Below are 18,256 nucleotides of genomic sequence, written 5' to 3' on the forward strand. Positions count from 1 at the left end.
AAAACTAAAAAGCATAATTTCTGGGAGAAATTACTCTCAACGCTAAACCTTGTTTAAATCCCTTATTGAATAATGTGGCTATTAAGCAAGGTGAGGAGATCAAACTGCTGGGTGTAACCCTAGATAGCAAGCTTTCATGGTCAAAACATATAGACTCAATGGTTGCTAAAATGGGAAGAGGTCTGTCCAGACAGATCCTAGTTTTGTTGCACCTTGACTACTGCCCAGCTGTGTGGTCATGTGTGGCAAAGAAGGACATGGGTAACTTGCAGTTGATTCAGAACAAAGCAGCACGTATTGCACTTAGATGTACATGGAGGGTGAATGTCAGTAACATGCATGTCTGTCTCTCCTGGCTCAAAGTTGAGGGGAGATTAACTGCATCACTATTGGTCTTTGTGTGAGGTGTTGATGTGTTGAAGGTACCGAACTGTCTGTTCCATCAGTTGGTACACAGTTCCAATACTCATCGGTACAACACAAGACATGCAATCTGAGGTCTCTTCACAAACCCCAGGTCCAGAACAGAGGCTGGGAAATGCAGTGTTAAATAGAGACTACATGGAACTCTGCCAACCCAGGTAACTCAAACTAGGATTAAAACCAGATTTTAAAAAACCATAAAAAGAACACCTTACTGCACAAAGGGGACTGTAGAGAGAACCATTTATATCTTGTATTGTAATTTGCACTATGTATTAGACCTAGATATTGTGTATGTACTGATATGTAGGCTAGGTGTGATGTTTTAAATGTATGTATTTCAGTCCTTGACTAATAATGTTCTGTACTAGGTAATGTTTCATGTGGACCCCAGGAAGAGTAGCTGATGCTTTTACAGCGGCTAATGGGGATCCTAATAAATACCAGTACCCAGAGAGATGAGGTAGGCCTGTTATGGAACATTATAGAGTTCTACTGAAAGTCAAATTATAGACTTGGAAAAGAGGGAGACAGTGACATGTCTGCTGCCTCTTAAAACCGTACTCAAGGTTGTGTGTGAACTTTAGGGTCACACTGTCTCAACTGTAAGGGTTTCCCAACTCGTATCTTTCATCAGAGGTAGCACAGCCAATGAGTGTGTGTGTCCTGGGTGCGCATGGGTGGGTTCCATCGCTAGGCCCCGCTCAAAGCTCCAACACACACTGTGCCCATGACCTGGTGCCATAGTCCCTAGACTCCCTACCACAGTATGTGGTTAGTAGTTAGCCAAACACCCACATACCAGGCAAAAGGTCATTGTCCTAATTAATGTTTACATATAAAGAATTCCCAGTAACTCACAGCTGGATTTTATCAATCCACATTACACACAACAACCTGTGTGTGTTTGTACACCACAAGTGTGTGTCCATATACAGCCTGTTTGACTACGTTAACTCTCATTTTATCGATCTACGTTACACCACAACCTAAGCACGACAACACACACACACACACGTTAATGAAGCAGAGACTGCCACGGTTTGACTGCCGTAATCTTGTTAGCTACCTGGTTGGCAGGCAGCTAATCTGACACAGATAGAAGCATGCTCTTAAATAGGACCAGATCAAAAGCTCCCAACTGTGCTGCAACATTCAGCCAACATTTAAATAACATCCTTTAACCAATGTTTTAATAACCGCTAGTCAGATTCACAACACTGATACAACCGATGGCCCGGTAACTTATATAGCAGGATTCATTTGTCCCACATCACAACTCATAGGCCATATTGAAGACAATAAGATGAAGTAACCCTTCCACGCTGACCTGAGGTCAGTTTTCACTCTTCATCCAACTGTCGAGGTTAGGATTGGGGAGGGTAAGCTGATCCCTTATTCATCCAGTCAACACTCTCAGCACAGCGTGAGGAGCAGAGGGGCAGTGTGAACGGGCCACACACACACACACACAGCGAGAGAGCTCTGGTACAGCGAACTCTTATACTTCGGTCCGTTGTGTTGCTGACTGTGGCCATAAGGAAGTAGCAAGATCCGATCAGCTTCTCTGGCCTATCGCACATGCGCCCACACAGAATGACTGGAAACAGCTCATTAAACTTCCCCTGTACCTACCTCATTCCTGATCAAGCTTTTGTTTAGGTAGTTCCCTTATATGGGCTAACCTTATTAGGAGATCTTTTTGAGCTTTTTAAAATGTGGGCTACTTTTCTGCCGACTGGGTTTTAGATGTTCCATGACTAAATTGTGTGCTGATCTTTGTTGGCTGTTTTGTTCAGTCTCAAATGGGACAAAAATGATTAGAAGACAGTAAAAATACCCTAAAACATTGTTAGAATCTGCCCTAGAGTAGAGGTATTAAATACATTATTTTACAACAGAAGTTGAAGGAGACAAACTGGATTGAGGTGGATGATTAGGTGGCTGAGGTATTAGGCGAGGCCAGGTTAAATTAAGCCAAGGCACCAGGGTTAACACCCATACTCCTCATTTATATTAGCATGATTCACCCACTCTTCACCGTCATAGCTGGTGCTGGTGTGTGTCTGTCTGTATTTGAATTACACACACACACACACAACTTTTGGCCATGGTCTCCGCAGGTTTTGTAATTGTGGCCTGTAAGGCTAACCTTCTCCCTGCCTCCATCAGAGCCATAAATATTACATTGCTCCGGGGCCCTGTGTGTGTGCCATTCAGTTGGCCACACGATTTGTCGCTGATGTTTGTATTGTAGTCGGACCCACAGGAGATCCCTCACCTTTGACTGACTCAATCTAAACAAGGGATGACAAGGTCACTTTGGAGCAACCTTCCTCAGGATACACAGACACACATTTGGGTTATTCTTTGAGGGATAAACCAGTCGCCTGGCAGAACTTATTCAATTCAGTAGTCTCTGCAAAGATAGAAAGTGTGTGTGCGCGCATGTGCGTCCATTCTTCAGATTAAATTAGAAAATCAACTTGATTAGATGAACCTATGATCTAACTGCAGATCTGTTTCTGTTCTCACAACTCACTGGAAATAAACCAATGAAACCTGCCCTGGTGCTGGAGAAATGGCCTTTATTTTATTAGGCCTAAGTACAACGCTTGTGTCCAATCTAACAACACGGTCTTCATTGAGTTGGCGTGTGTGCTCCTAACAATGTCTTTATTCTATTAAACATGTGCCCATTATCACAACACTGCCTTCTGTTAGTGTTTTCCTATTTTTTCAGTCTTGTATAGTGGAGCGTCCATTTTGAAAACACTGTCTTAAGTCTTCTAGTTAATGTCCTTATATCATGTGTTCCAATTGGTTTCTTCTTCACTATCAAGTACACTAGCAACCATTTTGGATACACTATTTTCTGAGTTATTGTGTTGAAAATAGACCTCATTTCTTTATTGCAAATGACACCCAAGTCTTTAAGCTAGTAAAGTAGACCTAACTCCACAAAGACTGTGTTAAACGGTTTCCCTTCGAGAAGCAACTCTTTCCATTGGTCACTTTTGTTTCCCGTGTTGCTTTTGACTGAGCCAGCAAATCTGGTTAGCACAAGCAGGTTTGAATGAATAAGAAAATAACTAAATTCCAAAACTTTAGCACCTTTTTCCCAAAACATGTTCCTCACTGTCATTTTTGGAATGTTCTTAGATTGAAACATTAGACTCTTCCGAGCCAGCCCCTTTCCCCTCTGTCTTCTCTCTCCGACCCGGTGGTTAATATTTTGTATTTAGCGGCTGTGTCAGTGTGTGTGTAGGTATCCCTCCATCTATCATCCGCCCATCAGTCCAGTCACATTCCTGCACGCATCGTCAAGCCGTGCCACAGAGACCACTAGTTGAATCAAATGTGTTAGTGCTGGGCTATAACAAAAATGTTCACCAACAGTTAGAGTCCCCTAGGAATGAAATGTTGAGGAGTAACACTGACATAGCCTGCCAGACAGAGGAGAAGGTAAGATGTAGAGAGAAAGAGATGGAGAGATGCATAGAGAAAGACAGACGGGGCTAGAGCTGAGCATGTGACTGAAGCAACGTTGACACCTGATCACAGTGAGCCTCAGTAGAATGAATATTTAACAGCACAGGGCTCCCAGACACACTCAATACTGACTGGACCAGACACACACAGGCCCAACATCGCTATGTGTGTTTCCTTTAAGGTCACATTAGTGTGTGTATGTGTTGTTTATGCGTGCACGTTTAAGAATCTCTGCGTGTGTGTGTGTGTAGCCCCAGACCCTGCTGTTTCTGGCCCTGGTCCATGACGATACCTGAGCCTATTGGTTTAATGGGGAGAGGGACATCTTTATCAACTCACCCTTGGGACCACCTGAGAGCAGCACACTGTTGATGGAAACACCTCACACCACCAGCCACACTCGCATTGTGTGTGTGTGTGTCTGTGTTCCCAAAGGCCAATGTTTTGACATACAACAAGGCCTCGAAGGCAAGAGTCAGCCTTTCTCTCCTGCCTTCAGGAGGTCGTTGCAGATAGAAACACTCCTAGTATTGCGCGGACATGATGTTATCCTATTCTTCATGACAGAGAAGCATGGCTGTTCTACATTATATATTTCTTTCTGAACGTTGATATGTTGCACCTCATTGAGTGGAACCCTGGTGAATATGCCCCAAGCATTGACATCACTATAATGAGCAGTGGGTTTGGCTTCTTCCAAGCAGGTCTGCTTCGAATGCACGACCAATCACGTAACGACCCTAGGAAGTGATAATGACATAATTCCCCCAGTCCTGCTGACGCTAACAGTAATGTGCACACACACAATCCAATGTTGTAGGACACTGAAGCTTTGTTCACATTGGCAGTTTGAAGTGATTCAGATCCAATTTTGTTGAATATCCGATTCAAATCTGTTCTTTTTCCTGCTGTCTGAATAGCCAAAAGCACATGAAATTGGTTATTTCAGGCCACATTTCAAACCATAGGCGGTTTGAAATCAGACACAAATCTGATTCCTGGCCATGCGACTTGTGTCTGAATGGTCAAATCCGGTTTATTTGCCTTCAAGTGGTTTTCAGACTTAGTAGCTATCTAGGAACAAGATATGCCTAATATGTTGACAGTAAAAAGTGGTAGCTAACTAGCTTGTTAATTGATTACAAACAAATTAGAGAATGTACTAGAAAGCCAAACAGCTATTGTTACCTAGCTAGCTCATTGACTGCTGTGGCTAGCCAAAAATGACTCATTTTTCAAGTTGGATCATATCATTTGAGGCTTTAAAAAAAAAGTGTTCTTCCACTATGATTTTAAACATTCAAATCAACTGGGACACGTCCATGGCAGGCATTGTTGTCACTTTAGCTTGATGCATAACTTCTAACTGATAGGAAGCACGAGCACCACCACCAATCAGTCTACACCACTGCACAGACCCGTCTTTACTATGAATACTAGCTGACCCATGTCAGCAAATGTCTTGTCTGAACACACACATCGGATTTGGTCATATTTAACATGCTGTTTGGACAGTCAGTATTCCAAAACGGATTTGAAAAACAAAACTGACTTGAACATTAAGGCCTACAGTGTGAACAAGGATTAAAAGGAAATGACAGTCATAAGCTGTGTATGTAAAACTTGGCTGTGGCCACTGTTTGTGGGACCATGAAGGGCACAGCAACCACTAGCCATCAAAGCCTCTGCCTTGCCGCATAAATACCAAGGGCTCCGCTGGTAATACTGAAAGGGCTTTTGTTCACAATGCATTGCTGGCAGGAAGCAATGCATTAAAAAGTCCAATGCACTTTCACCCTTTCTAAAGGTACAACACTTGTTTAACTGCATTGTGTGTGACTATAACAAAGCTTACTGTTCTATGTCAATCCAAAACAGTTTGCAAGTCATTCATTCTTATCCAGCCGGTAACATGGGAGGTTCAACCTACATCTAAAAGGCTCAAGGTTTTATCTAAGCTTTTATTTTTATAGGCGTTATTATGTGTTGTTTACAGACAGTTTTCTAGGAGCTACAGGTGTAAGGACGTGAATGCTCTTGGATCATTATCAGTCAGTTGTAGGTTGGTTCAACTGAATGTGATGGGCAATTTATGTTATTACGGAGAAGTTCTCCCTTTTGAAAATAACGGGTAAGGATTTCGATTAACTTCCCTCGGGGCACCAACCTGGAACAATAAATAATGCATGTGCCTAGCTGAAAGCTGTCGATAACAATGGGTAGGACAACTGATGACTGTGTTGCAAACATAGGGACTATATTGTGTAGACTCAGTCTCAGGTGTAGTCTTTTCTCTCCATGACCCGTGAAAAATATTTTACACTTCCCTAGCTGATTAAATGGTGTCAATTAACGCTTTATCAAATACTTGTGAGAGGAAAAGGTGGCACAAAACTTTGCCGACTACAACAGCCAAGGCCTCCATCTTCCCTGCTCAGTGTCCATGGTACTGGCAAACAAACAAGGCATGCGTGTATGATGTGTACAGGTGCTTAGTCATCTCTATGCTGTGGAAGGTGCATAATTATCCCAAGCTGCTAATGCAAGCAAGAGCGGACATACATACAGCCCCGGTGCAAGTAAATACAGTAGAGCAGGGGTGTCAAACTCATTCCATGGAGGACCGAGTGTCTGCTGATTTTTGATTAAGACCTAGACAACCAGATGTGGGGAGTTCCTTACTAATCAGTGATCTTAATTAATCAATCAAGTACAAGGGAGGAGCAAAAACCTGCAGACACTCACCCCGCCGTTGAATGAGTTTGGCTAATGTGCAATAGAGCAGAGTTTCCCAATCTTGGTCCCGGGGCCTCTCTGGGTGCACACTTAGTTTTTTGCCCTAGCACTACACTGTTGATTCAAATAATCAACTCATCATCAAGCATTGATTAGTACCGAGTTTGGGAAACCCTGCAGTAGAGAGTAAAGTTGGTGTGTTCCACTCAGAATGGCTCCCGAGTGGCACAACGGTCTAAGGGGTGTCACTAGACACCCTGGTTCAAATCCAGGCTGTATCACAACCGGCGGTGATTAGGAGTCCCATAGGGCTGCGCACAATTGGCCAAGCGTCGTCCAGGTTTGGCTGGTGTAGGCTGTCATTGTAAATAAGAATTTGTTCTTAACTGACTTGTCTAGTTAAATAAAGGTTAAATAAAAACATTTAAATTAAAATGGCCCAAAATGACAACTTTCCCCGATGTGGCAACCTGGTCTCAGAGCATTTCGTATTATTCTGCACGGAAACCCGAGACATTAGTTTATTATGATATGTAACCATACCAAATATAAAGTAAGACAGATGGTTAGGCAAAAACTAAAAAGTGGGGTGGTTGGTTGGTCCGGGTGGGCGTATAGCGTGAACGTCTAGCAACCCAAAAGGTTGTGAGTTTGAATATCATCATGGACAACGTTTGCATTTTACCAACTTTTCAACTACTTACTACGTTTTACCTACCTTGCAACTACTTAGCGTGTTAGCTAACCCTTCACCTAACTAACCACTAGCGTAGTTAAAGTCAGCGAGCTAGCTAATGATAGCCACCTAGCTAGAATGTGTACAATATGATACGTTTTGCAAATTCGTAACATAGTGTTTTGGGAATACGTAACATAATACGAATTGTAATTTAACATACGAAATGGGTGATGGACATCCAAAAAGTAATACATACCAAACGAAACGTAACATATTACGTTACTAAATGAACAGAATAATACGAAATGTTCTGAGACCTGGTTGGATGTAGTACTAGCTGTCAGTGCAGTACGTGGCGTGTTTGTCTATGCCAGAAGCTTATGCTGCTAGATAGCTAACTAGTGTAGTTTACCTGGCTAACTAGGTGGCTAATGACAATCATTGACTGATGTAACCTAGCTAATAGAAAACTTGCTATATCTGGCTAAACAATGATTACCGGGACATAGCTAGCCAGCTAATGTTAACGTACTGGTGGAGCCTAGGCTAGGAAGATTAGTTGCGTTAACAACAATACGCAAGGTTAGCCATAACCAGTAAGCAAACAAACCAGTTAGCTAGCTAACTAAACACGACAGACACCGGTCTGTTTTTGGCAACCAACAACAAGCAAACTTGCTCCTAACTGGCTAGCTAGCTAACTACGCTAACCAAGTTCAGCTGCGCAAGCATAGTGAGTTAGTGGCCTCCCGCGCGCTATGGCACAGCGCTGCTAACGCGCTAGCTTGGTTCCCAAATGAAACCCCTTTGGGAGTTAGTTGTATTTTGTCTCTCCGCCTGGTTCATATCGATTGACACTGACCTGGAGAGGTGTTTGAGGATCTGTTTCTTGATCAGCCCAGCCATGACCGCATAAATGATTTATCCCAGCGATGCAGTTCAAATTCTCAATTCTGAGTCAGGGTGCATTTTTTGTGGTCTTTGTGAGGCTAGCCCAGTTCTTGTTCCCTTCCCACGGAGATTTGACAGGGAAAAACAAACCTCCGAGACACAGCTAGCTTCAGAAGGCAAATAAGCCATTACAACTAGTGCTTAAAGTCCATCTTCACTGCAACAGCACCTGGAAACACGGCCTGTGCTGTCACAACGTCTGATGGGCCTGCGCCGACCAAAGTCAAAGATACAAGACTTGCGGGCGGAGCATGGATGACTCAGGCATTACGTCAGCATTGTCCCATGTATTGTTTTATTTTAGAAGTGTGAAACCGTAATTGGCCGTTTTTACTGTGGCTGAGTACATCCGCACGGGAGATATTTGGGGGGTGGGGCTGCTGCAATTTTTTTCGCCGACGGGGGTACCATCTACCTGTGAGTGCAGTTCCAGTCTCCTCTCGAAAGACTGTCATTCAGGGACCTCTGGTGGACAAAGGCAGGGAGAGGAGTCCAGCTGCAGCTGTCATCTATCAGGCCCATCACCTCTCAGGCCCCTCTCCAATGCCAGGACCATCACTTCCGGGTCTGACACGTTAAGCAGAATATTTTTTTCTGTTTACCACAGAGAGGATAGCGTCCAAACGACTGACAACTCACTTTAGGTCGAAACTAACACACAATGAACGGTACGCAGTGTCCTTCGCCCCCACGTACATCTGCTATCCAACACATCAACAGATTACACACCAATTTTAAGATACAACATTGCACAATGATTATACTACAATGATGGCATAGCCTAAATAAAAAACTCTGATAATTTTATTTCCCTTTTGACCCACATTTTTATTGCATAGACTGTCAGGGGAAATCCATAATATCAAAGTATCAGTTAAACAGAAGCATTAAGATCCCTGCAACAAAGTGTACAAGCTGTAATGATATGCTAACATTCATTCAGCCATTTTGGCAGTATAGTAATATCAGTGAGTACGTTTACATGCATGGCAATAATTATATATTAAACTTATTATAGCAGTAGGCAGATTATGAAATAGTAATGTAAACACCTTACTCTGTTTACTGTATCTTAATCAGCGTAAGATCAAAATAGGAAATAACATATACCGATTAAAACACCCGGTTTTCTGAGCAATCTTTCAAATTGTTAGGACATGTAAACACCTTAATCGACGTTCCAGCAGTGTATTTGATCTGTGCAAGGCTCTCTCTATGGCGTGAATGAAGTGAGTTTGGAACAACTGAATGTATGCGTCTTAGAAGTATTTTTCACATACAAACTTTATATGTCCGAACTAAGAATCAAATACGCTTTAAATAACATGTCTCTGTGATTGCTGATTTTCTGCATGTATCAGAGCTCCATCAGGTAGCCTGATTTCAGATGTGTCCATATACATAGGATTATTAGGGAAATTGTTATTCTTGCAAAGCATGTAAACGTTTTAATTGAACTATTATATGAATATGACTAGCCACAATAGTCGCTTTATTGTGTGCATGTAACCATACTCACTGAGGTGTCCTGGCGTTGGAGGGGAGCCTGAGATATTATGTCCCACCAGTAAGTGGCAGTATACAGAGGGTCCTGAGAGTCTGCAGTTAGACTCTATTGGACAACGGCCAAAGTGCTTGGAGCGTACAAACATCAGATAACTAAATCATCCTGCAACTTTTATCAAACCTTTAAAAACACACGTGAAAACAATTATTTTGTGGCAGATTAATAGAAAACAGAGTGTTTTGTTATCGATTTTGTGTAAAATATGCATTTGTTTTTTTAATTTGCATTGTGGTGCTAGCTAAATGTTATTGAAACTATTCAAATGTCCAACTCTATAGGTTTGCAGTTTGCAATCGGTGACAGCAATCCCATCATGATTTGGAGGGCACATAGCTATATAGCATAGGCTAGTGATTAGGTTACGCTGATTAGGTAATAGTATGCCGATAGCCTAGTGACTTCGGCACAATGGAAGAAATTGAAAATAGGCCTATTTGTTAACATGCATTGTTAATGCTAAAAACATTTTTTTTTTTTTTTTTCACATGAATAGTTGTTCGAAACACTTCCTGATCTAGTCTGGAATAGCAACATGCCTTGGATTGAGAGAACTCTAGGAAAGGATGTCGAGGCATACACGATAACTCTACTCTAGTTGCCACGTATGAAGGGAGGAGCAAATGAGAGGGAAAAAACTATCCAACAACCCCACCTCTTTACTGTTGGTACAGTATTGAAACAAATTACATCAGTTGATTTCTGAGATCATTCTTTTTCTAGACATGTTTAGGCTATCCTATACCAGGATTTTGGCTTATATAAACAGGGTTTGAAAGACATGAAACATCAATGGGCCTAATTCTATTATTCCAAATAAATAGGCCTAGTTTTTTCCTCAACTTTATCAGAACTAGTTACTGTGTTTCTGAAGTCTTGATTCCATAATTCCATCGCCATTGGAGACATAAGACAAGTACAGCCACCAAGTTTGCAGTCAGAACGTCAGGTCCCACAACAAGAGACACGCCCCTTTTCCGCATACCTCAACGCGAACAGAGTTCTACAAAAATCCACATCGCGCTCACTGACACGCTAAATGTACGGCGAAGACAGTACACAGCATCTGTAGAGACCAGCCTCACACTTCCTCGGACCCCCTGGTAGAAAGCCACATCAGACATGACTGCGAGACACAGAAACAAGAACAATTTAAGCGAAAAGACTGCTTCACCCACGCAAGATGACGTGGCGAAGAAAAGTCCGAAACCTAGTAGTAATGGTAGCCCCTCAATCCAGGGGTCGGGGAGTTGGGTCAAAGTTATAGCTGCTTTATGTTATATCGCATTAGTAGCCGCTGCGGGCTTTGCTGCTATTTATCTACAACAAGTGTTGATAGAAGTTCATCAAATCAGCAGCAGAAATGAAGAGACAGTGCGGAAAAATGCAGAGGTTGCGCACAAAGTAGAGAATGTTCTTCAACAGGTAAGCAATGCAATCGATTTAGGACTAGCCATGTAATGACAAGGTCACGAGATAAGGCAGGCTGTTGAAGACCGCACACCAAAACTAGATAGGATGAGCATATAGACTACAGAGAAGAAATGGCTAGAAGAGGGCCACCTCCCCCTCCTCCTAAAGCTTGATGAGCTGGCACAAGAAAAGTACAGATGCAATCTATGCTATTCTTTCCTAGAGAGAGAGTACTGACATTGCAACAAAAACACATCCAGGTTAATGGAAATACTACATCCTTTATAATTAAAAGGGAAGCTATATTTCCATAGAACTGAGGAATGCATTGATATAATGTATGCACATTGCATCCCATAAATGATCTTACATTTTTATCCAGCTAGCTATGTTCCTGCATTAATTAATTCGGTCAATCAGTTATTCCTTCCTTCATTCATTCACTTCTTTTCAAGCCTTCATGTAACTTCAATCAACTTGTCATGCATAAATTGAGATCTGCCAGACCAGTTTGAACTAAACTAGTTTGAACTGGATGCTTACAGTTGTTTTTTAAAGCGGCATATGTAGATCCACAGGCTGAGAAATAGCTGAGTTATGTAATAAAGCAACGTAACCTACTCATAAGTTACTGTAACTAGGTAAATGTGGTAAAGAAACCCCTCAGGGAAAAACATTTGCTAAGAACACACATTCAACAAGTAAATCCTGAAACATGCATTGCAGTCTCCTATATGTAAACTTCCAATGTGAGGCTGTGTCAACTATTGTTGTCTAAAGCTACAGTATGTGATTAACTGTGTCTTCCACTGCAAGCTATAAAGTCTATTTCAATAACTACCAAGCCAAAAAACGATTTTGTCAGGCATATGACTGGTCAGGGATAGGCTCTTCCACCCTCTTCCAACTTTCTTGGAATGTATTGTACCTGTGTTTCCAGTACATCCAGTACACAGGTGTGACTATACAGATGTACAGCTTGAAACCTGTGTTATACAATTTAATAGTAGTAATAGTGTTAGATAATGTGGCTATTATATTATTTATGCATACATACAGTATTTATAGTAGGGATGTGACAGATTGTAAGGATTTGACACATTAATCATTAAAGACTAATCGAATAATCATTAAGGCCCTAATCTGTATTGATGACCAAAGATTGACATACACTGAGTGTACAAAACATTAAGAACACCTTCCTAATATTGAGTTGCACCCCCTTTTTGCCCTCAGAACAGTCTAAATTTGCCTGGACATGGGCTCTGCAAGGTTTCGAAAGTGTTCCACAGGGATGCTGGCCCATGTTGACTCCAATGCTTCCCACAGTTGTGTCAAGTTGACTGGATGTCCTTTGGGTGGTGAACCATTCTTGATACACACAGGAAACTATTGAGTGTGAAAAACCCAGCAGCGTTGCAGTTCCGGACACAAGCCAGTGCGCCTGGCACCTACTACCGTACCCCGTTCAAAGGCACTTAAATCTTTTTTCTTACCCATTCACCCTCTGAATGACACACATCACAATCCATGTCTCAAGGATTAAAAATCATTCTTTAACCTGACTCCTCCCCTTCATCTACACTGATTGAAGTGGATTTAACAAGTGTCATCAACAAGGGATCATAGCTTTCACCTGGATTCACCTGGTCAGTCCCTATGTCATGGAAAGAGCAGGTGTTCTTAATGTTTTGTACACTGTGTATGATTCCCTGTCTGTGGTTGTGTAGGTGGACAACGTGAGGGGCGCTGTAGACGGGTTGGAGTCAGCACTGGGCATCATGCGGGCAGAGCAGGAGGCGGGGAGCCGGGCGGTGAGGAAGGGCGAGGCGGCGACACGGCGGGTGGAGGAGGCTCTTCAGAGGCTCCAGAACGAACTGCTGGTTGACCTGTCAGAAGGCATCAAGGAGGTGAAGGAGGCCAGAGAGCGGGACTTCTCTTCCCTGGAGAAGACGGTGGAGGAGCGCCTGGCTGAGTTGAGTGCCTCCATCGCGGCCAGCGTGACTGAGTTCACCGAGGCCCAGGGTGAGACTCAAAGTCAGTTGGCTGACCTCAAAGCCCGTCTGGACGACATGGAGGACCCGGAGCTGATCAGGCAGGAACTGTCTGCCATTGTCGACACTGTCGCCGGTCTCAGCGCCACTAAGCAGGCCACCAATGAGTCTGCCTATTCGCTGAGGGAGCAGATTGCCGCAGTGGGGGCGGAGCTCCAGACCCGTAACCAGGAAATAGCCTCGATGTCACAGGAAGTGGAGGCGGTGAGGTTGCTGGTGCAGGAGACGGCGGGGAGCCTGCGGCAGCAGGTGTCGGGGGCAGAGGCAGGCATCCAGGCATTGACAGATCAGGACCAGAGCCTGCAGAGCAGCCTGGAGCTGGCCACCGAAGCTCTACACAGTCTGGAGAAGGAACTGCGGGGGGAATCGGCCAGGGCTGAGCAGAGGTCCGACGGTCTGGAGGTCAGACTAAAAGTGGCGGAGGAGGGCGGAGACTCCCTGGCGGCGTCGCTAACAGACCTGACTTCCAAGGTTGAGGCTCTTCTTGCCAAGTACAATTCCCACGAGAGCACACTCGCCGCCCAGAGCACGGCAGCCGAGAAGGCCCGGGCCACTCTACAGGGAGAGCTAGAGGAGCTGAAGGGCAGCCTAGGGGAGCTCCAGTCCAACGTGGTCTCACTGAGTGGCGCTCAGACCAATCTGGCTTCCAGAGACTCTAGCCTGGGGCAGCAGATAGAGGGGCTGGAGCAGAAGCTGGAAGCCCTGGGGGAAGTCTCCAAGTCAACCAGCCACCCCCCACCAGAGCTGGAGAAGCTGAAGAGCACCGTGGATGGCCTGGTGGGGAAAGCTGCCAAGCTGGAGAGCCATGAGAAGGCCATCGAAGCCCTACAGGGGTCACTACAGAAGACCATTAGCTCATTGGAGGCCTTGGCCAAAGCCCCAGCCGAAGAGCAAGAAGGTGTAAGGGGAGCGTAGGAAGAAGAGAAGGAAGAGGGGGGTAGACTGGGTTGGGTCAATGAGAAATGGGAAATGTGGACTGCTGTGAATTTTAATACAACAATGCACTGTAGTTTTTTGTTTGTTTATTTGTATTTTTTCTCATTTGAGTTTTTCATTTAGTCAGATTCTGTTACGGGTGCTTTCACAAACCCAACTTGCAATATAAGCTCTTGTTCAGGAGCGTGTTATGGTTTACTGATTGTGTTTTGTTTCAAAAATTAAATTGGGCCACCACATTTCTGTGTAGACAAGGTTTTGAATTGATTTACATGTATATTATAAAACCTTCATCGTACATTGTATGGGACTAACTCACTCCAACCGTCTCCGTGACAGATGCAAACTAGCCATTTTGCACACCACCACACTTCATCAATCTCACTGGAGGTGAGTATTGAGGTGAAAGGTGAGAGTGGGTCGGCCTGTTTCTAGAAGATCATTGGATAAAGATCATAGAAAATCCTTCATAGGATACAGGCTACAAGGTTAAAGCACTCCCAGTTCATTTAAAGGCTCACTCTAGGCATGTGCTCCAAATGGCTCCCTATCCCCTATATAGTGCACTACTTTTGACCAGGGCCCATATGGCTCTAGTAAAAGTAGTGTACTACAGTGAGCTCCAAAAGTTTTGGGACAGTGACACACTTTTTGTTGTTTTGGCTCTGTACTCCAGCACTTTGGATTTTAAATGATATAATGCCTATGAGGTTAAAGTGCAGACTGTCAACTTTCATTTTTTATTTTCATCCATATTGAGTGAATAGTTTGGAAATTACAGCACTGTTTGTACATCGTACCCTGTTATTGTAATGGTGAGAGGTAGGAATTTTTGGGGAGTAGGATATTTATGCTTTAAATTTCTCACTCATCATTATTCACGATTCATTCAGGACTATCCATAATCATGATAGCATCCATTCATTTTTATTGGGCACAAAATAATCTGACAAACAAATCAAACAGCAAATGCATCCAACAAATTTGTTGTCACATAATTGATCTAGTCCCATAAAATGGGGGGACTATGAACAAAAAGTACTGTAATTTCTAAATGGTCACCCAATATGGATGAAAATATCCTCAAATTAAAGCTGACAGTCTGCACTTTATACCATTTCAAATCCAAAGTGCAGGAGTACAGAGCCAAAACAACAACAACGCCACTGTCCCAATATGAATGGAGCTCACCATATATAGGGAATGGGATGCCATTTGACATATAACCTGGTGCTTCAGACTGAGTATATAAGTGAACTTAATACAGTCTGTGATGCTTCATAAAAAGCTTATTGGAATATTTATTTAGGAAACACTGCTGGGACAGTCAAGTGAGAATTTATTGAAAGTAATTACTTTACCTGAAGAGGGAAGGAGATTGCTTGAGGCTAATCCAATCATTTCCTGATAGGCCACTCATAACCTGATTTGAGTCCTCACATACACACACAACCTTCCATTCAACAGGTGCCATTGCCTCAACATGTACAAGGAAACGCATAATTATGTATAGGGAATACAGAGTACACACAAACGTCAAATTGACAATTTATTAAGCACATCCCTCACACGAAGAACAATATATCCAAGGCTATAAACAAACAAAAAACACAATCTCTGCAGTGTCCCAACTCCACTACAATGGGGTTGTGACAGTTTAAAGGAAGGGCTACAGTAAATACATGTGGTGTGATCTGTACATGTAATTAGCTTTAGTTAAAACGGTGGTATGGTGTCCACACTCTTTACCCAAAGACCAGCAGCAACCTGCGTCCTACTGTCTGCTTGTCATTGAGCAATTCCAGGTATGTGTAGGTTCAACTTTATCTTTAGAGATGACATGCCAATGTGCATGTTCAACAAGTTGTGATTGGCTCTCGGGTTGGAGATTGGCCTTTGGTGATTGGCTGTGAGGTCGTCAGCTTATTGTTCAGCTCCGATACATACTTCCTCCTTCAGACGTACATTTCCTGTAAAACACCTGGAGGCTTACTCAGTGGAGTAGCCCTAGAAATCAATAGATTAGCATGCTTCCCTATCCTACATGATTGTGATGTCTGTTCTACACAACATATTTCTATCGGAACATACAGTAACCTACTGAATAAGCCCAAGGGTTTTTTATCAGAGGAGTGCAACGTCAGCAATGTTGCAGATAAAAATGTTAAACACAGAACAGAAACAACTCTCAGACATGAATCACAGCTCTATGCCACACATTTCTATCTGCATTGCTCTGCAGTCAGCCACATTGAATAAACTCCTGGTGACAGATTGTTTACACCAGCATGTGCACAGGCATAGCTCCATTGCCTTGCAGGCTGCAGCGTTCAGTATTCAATTTTAGGTCCCTATTCCTTTAAACCACAGACTCATTTCGATTTGATTGATGGCAGAGAGATGCAAAAACTAGCAGGACTAGCTAGCCATGTGGAACCCCAGGGCATGTATTCAGCACTGTGAACTATTGAGAACATTGCAGGTAGAATGTATAGCACTGACATCATCATTCCCTATTGTACAGAATCATATTGTAGCATAACATTCCTCCTGAACAGACCCCTTAGCCTGAGCATACCCGTGTGCATATCACACTTGGGTCAAGCAGTGTTGTTACTAGAGGTCGACCGATTAATTAGGGCCGATTTCAAGTTTTCATAATTGGTCATCGGTATTTTTGGACACCGATTTGCCGATGTATTATTTTTTTAAACATTTTATACACCTTTATTTATCTAGGCAAGTCAGTTAAGAACAACATTCTTACTTTCAATGACGGCCTAGGAACGGTGGGTTAACTGCCTTGTTCAGGGGCAGAACGACAGATTTTTACCTTGTCAGCTCGGGGATTTGTTTTTGCCACCTTCCAGTTACTAGTCCAACGCTCTAACCACCTGCCTTACATTGCACTCCACGAGGAGCCTGCGTGGCAGGCTGACTACCTGTTACACGAGGGCAGCAAGAAGCCAAGGTAAGTTGCTAGCTAGCATTAAACTTATCTTAACATAATCACTAGTTAACTACACATGGTTGATGATATTACTAGTTTATCTAGCGTGCCCTGTGTTGCATATAATCGATGCGGTGCCTGTTAATTTCTCATTAAATCACAGCCTACTTCGACAAACGGGTGATGACTTTACAAGCGCATATGCGAAAAAAGCACTGTCGTGGCACCAATATACCTAACCATAAACATCAATGCCTTTCTTTAAAATCAATACACAAGTACAGTGAGGGAAACAAGTATTTGATCCCCTGCTGATTTTGTACGTTTGCCCACTGACAAAGAAATGATCAGTCTATAATTTTAATGGTAGATTTATTTGAACAGTGAGAGACAGAATAACAAAAAAATCCAGAAAAACGCATGTCAAAAATGTTATAAATTGATTTGCATTTTAATGAGGGAAATAAGTATTTGACCCCTCTCAATCAGAAAGATTTCTGGCTCCCAGGTGTCTTTTATACAGGTAACAATCTGAGATAAGGAGCACACTCTTAAAGGGAGTGCTCCTAATCTCAGTTTGTTACCTGTATAAAAGACACCTGTCCACAGAAGCAATCAATCAGATTCCAACTCTCCACCATGGCCAAGACCAAAGAGCGCTCCAAGGATGTCAGGGACAAGATTGTAGACCTACACAAGGCTGGAATGGGCTACAAGACCATCACCAAGCAGCTTGGTGAGAAGGTGACAACAGTTGGTGCGATTATTCGCAAATGGAAGAAACACAAAAGAACTGTCAATCTCCCTCGGCCTGGGGCTCCATGCAAGATCTCACCTCGTGGAGTTGCAGTGATCATGAGAACGGTGAGGAATCAGCCCAGAACTACACGGGAGGATCTTGTCAATGATCTCAAGGCAGCTGGGACCATAGTCACCAAGAAAACAATTGGTAACACACTACGCTGTGAAGGACTGAAATCCTGCAGTGCCCACAAGGTCCCCCTGCTCAAGAAAGTACATATACATGCCCGTCTGAAGTTTGCCAATGAACATCTGAA

General features: G+C 43.1%; 2 protein-coding genes across 4 annotated transcripts in view; one reads left to right on the plus strand and one right to left on the minus strand.

The window, feature by feature from the left end:
- Positions 1–8,880, minus strand: part of LOC115180395 (UHRF1-binding protein 1-like) — a 45,675-nt gene extending 36,795 nt beyond the window's left edge. The window contains exon 1 of one of the 3 annotated variants that reach the window (XM_029742450.1): positions 8,193–8,880. In XM_029742450.1, coding sequence (XP_029598310.1) covers positions 8,193–8,236 — 44 coding nt within the window. In that variant the 5' untranslated portion in view covers positions 8,237–8,880. The remainder of the gene's footprint in view (positions 1–8,192) is intronic. The other 2 variants (XM_029742451.1, XM_029742452.1) reach the window with 2 other exon arrangements.
- A 1,913-nt stretch (positions 8,881–10,793) lies between these two features.
- LOC115180396 (cytoskeleton-associated protein 4) lies at positions 10,794–14,497 on the plus strand. The gene is made up of 2 exons (XM_029742453.1): positions 10,794–11,270; positions 12,989–14,497. The coding sequence occupies exons 1-2, from the start codon at positions 10,968–10,970 to the stop codon at positions 14,225–14,227; spliced, it is 1,542 nt and encodes a 513-aa protein (XP_029598313.1). The 5' UTR covers positions 10,794–10,967; the 3' UTR covers positions 14,228–14,497.
- Positions 14,498–18,256: the final 3,759 nt, after the last annotated feature.

Source organism: Salmo trutta, chromosome 40, assembly GCF_901001165.1.
Source record: "Salmo trutta chromosome 40, fSalTru1.1, whole genome shotgun sequence".
Taxonomy (NCBI): Eukaryota; Metazoa; Chordata; class Actinopteri; order Salmoniformes; family Salmonidae; genus Salmo; species Salmo trutta.

What these genes read in the sequence shown, in the direction of transcription:
- LOC115180396 (XM_029742453.1), top strand. Translation starts at nt 10,968, where the DNA reads ATGACTGCGAGACACAGAAACAAGAACAATTTAAGCGAAAAGACTGCT. An exon ending in TAGAGAATGTTCTTCAACAG is followed by an intron (nt 11,271 to 12,988) that starts GTAAGCAATGCA and finishes GTGGTTGTGTAG; the next exon opens with GTGGACAACGTGAGGGGCGC.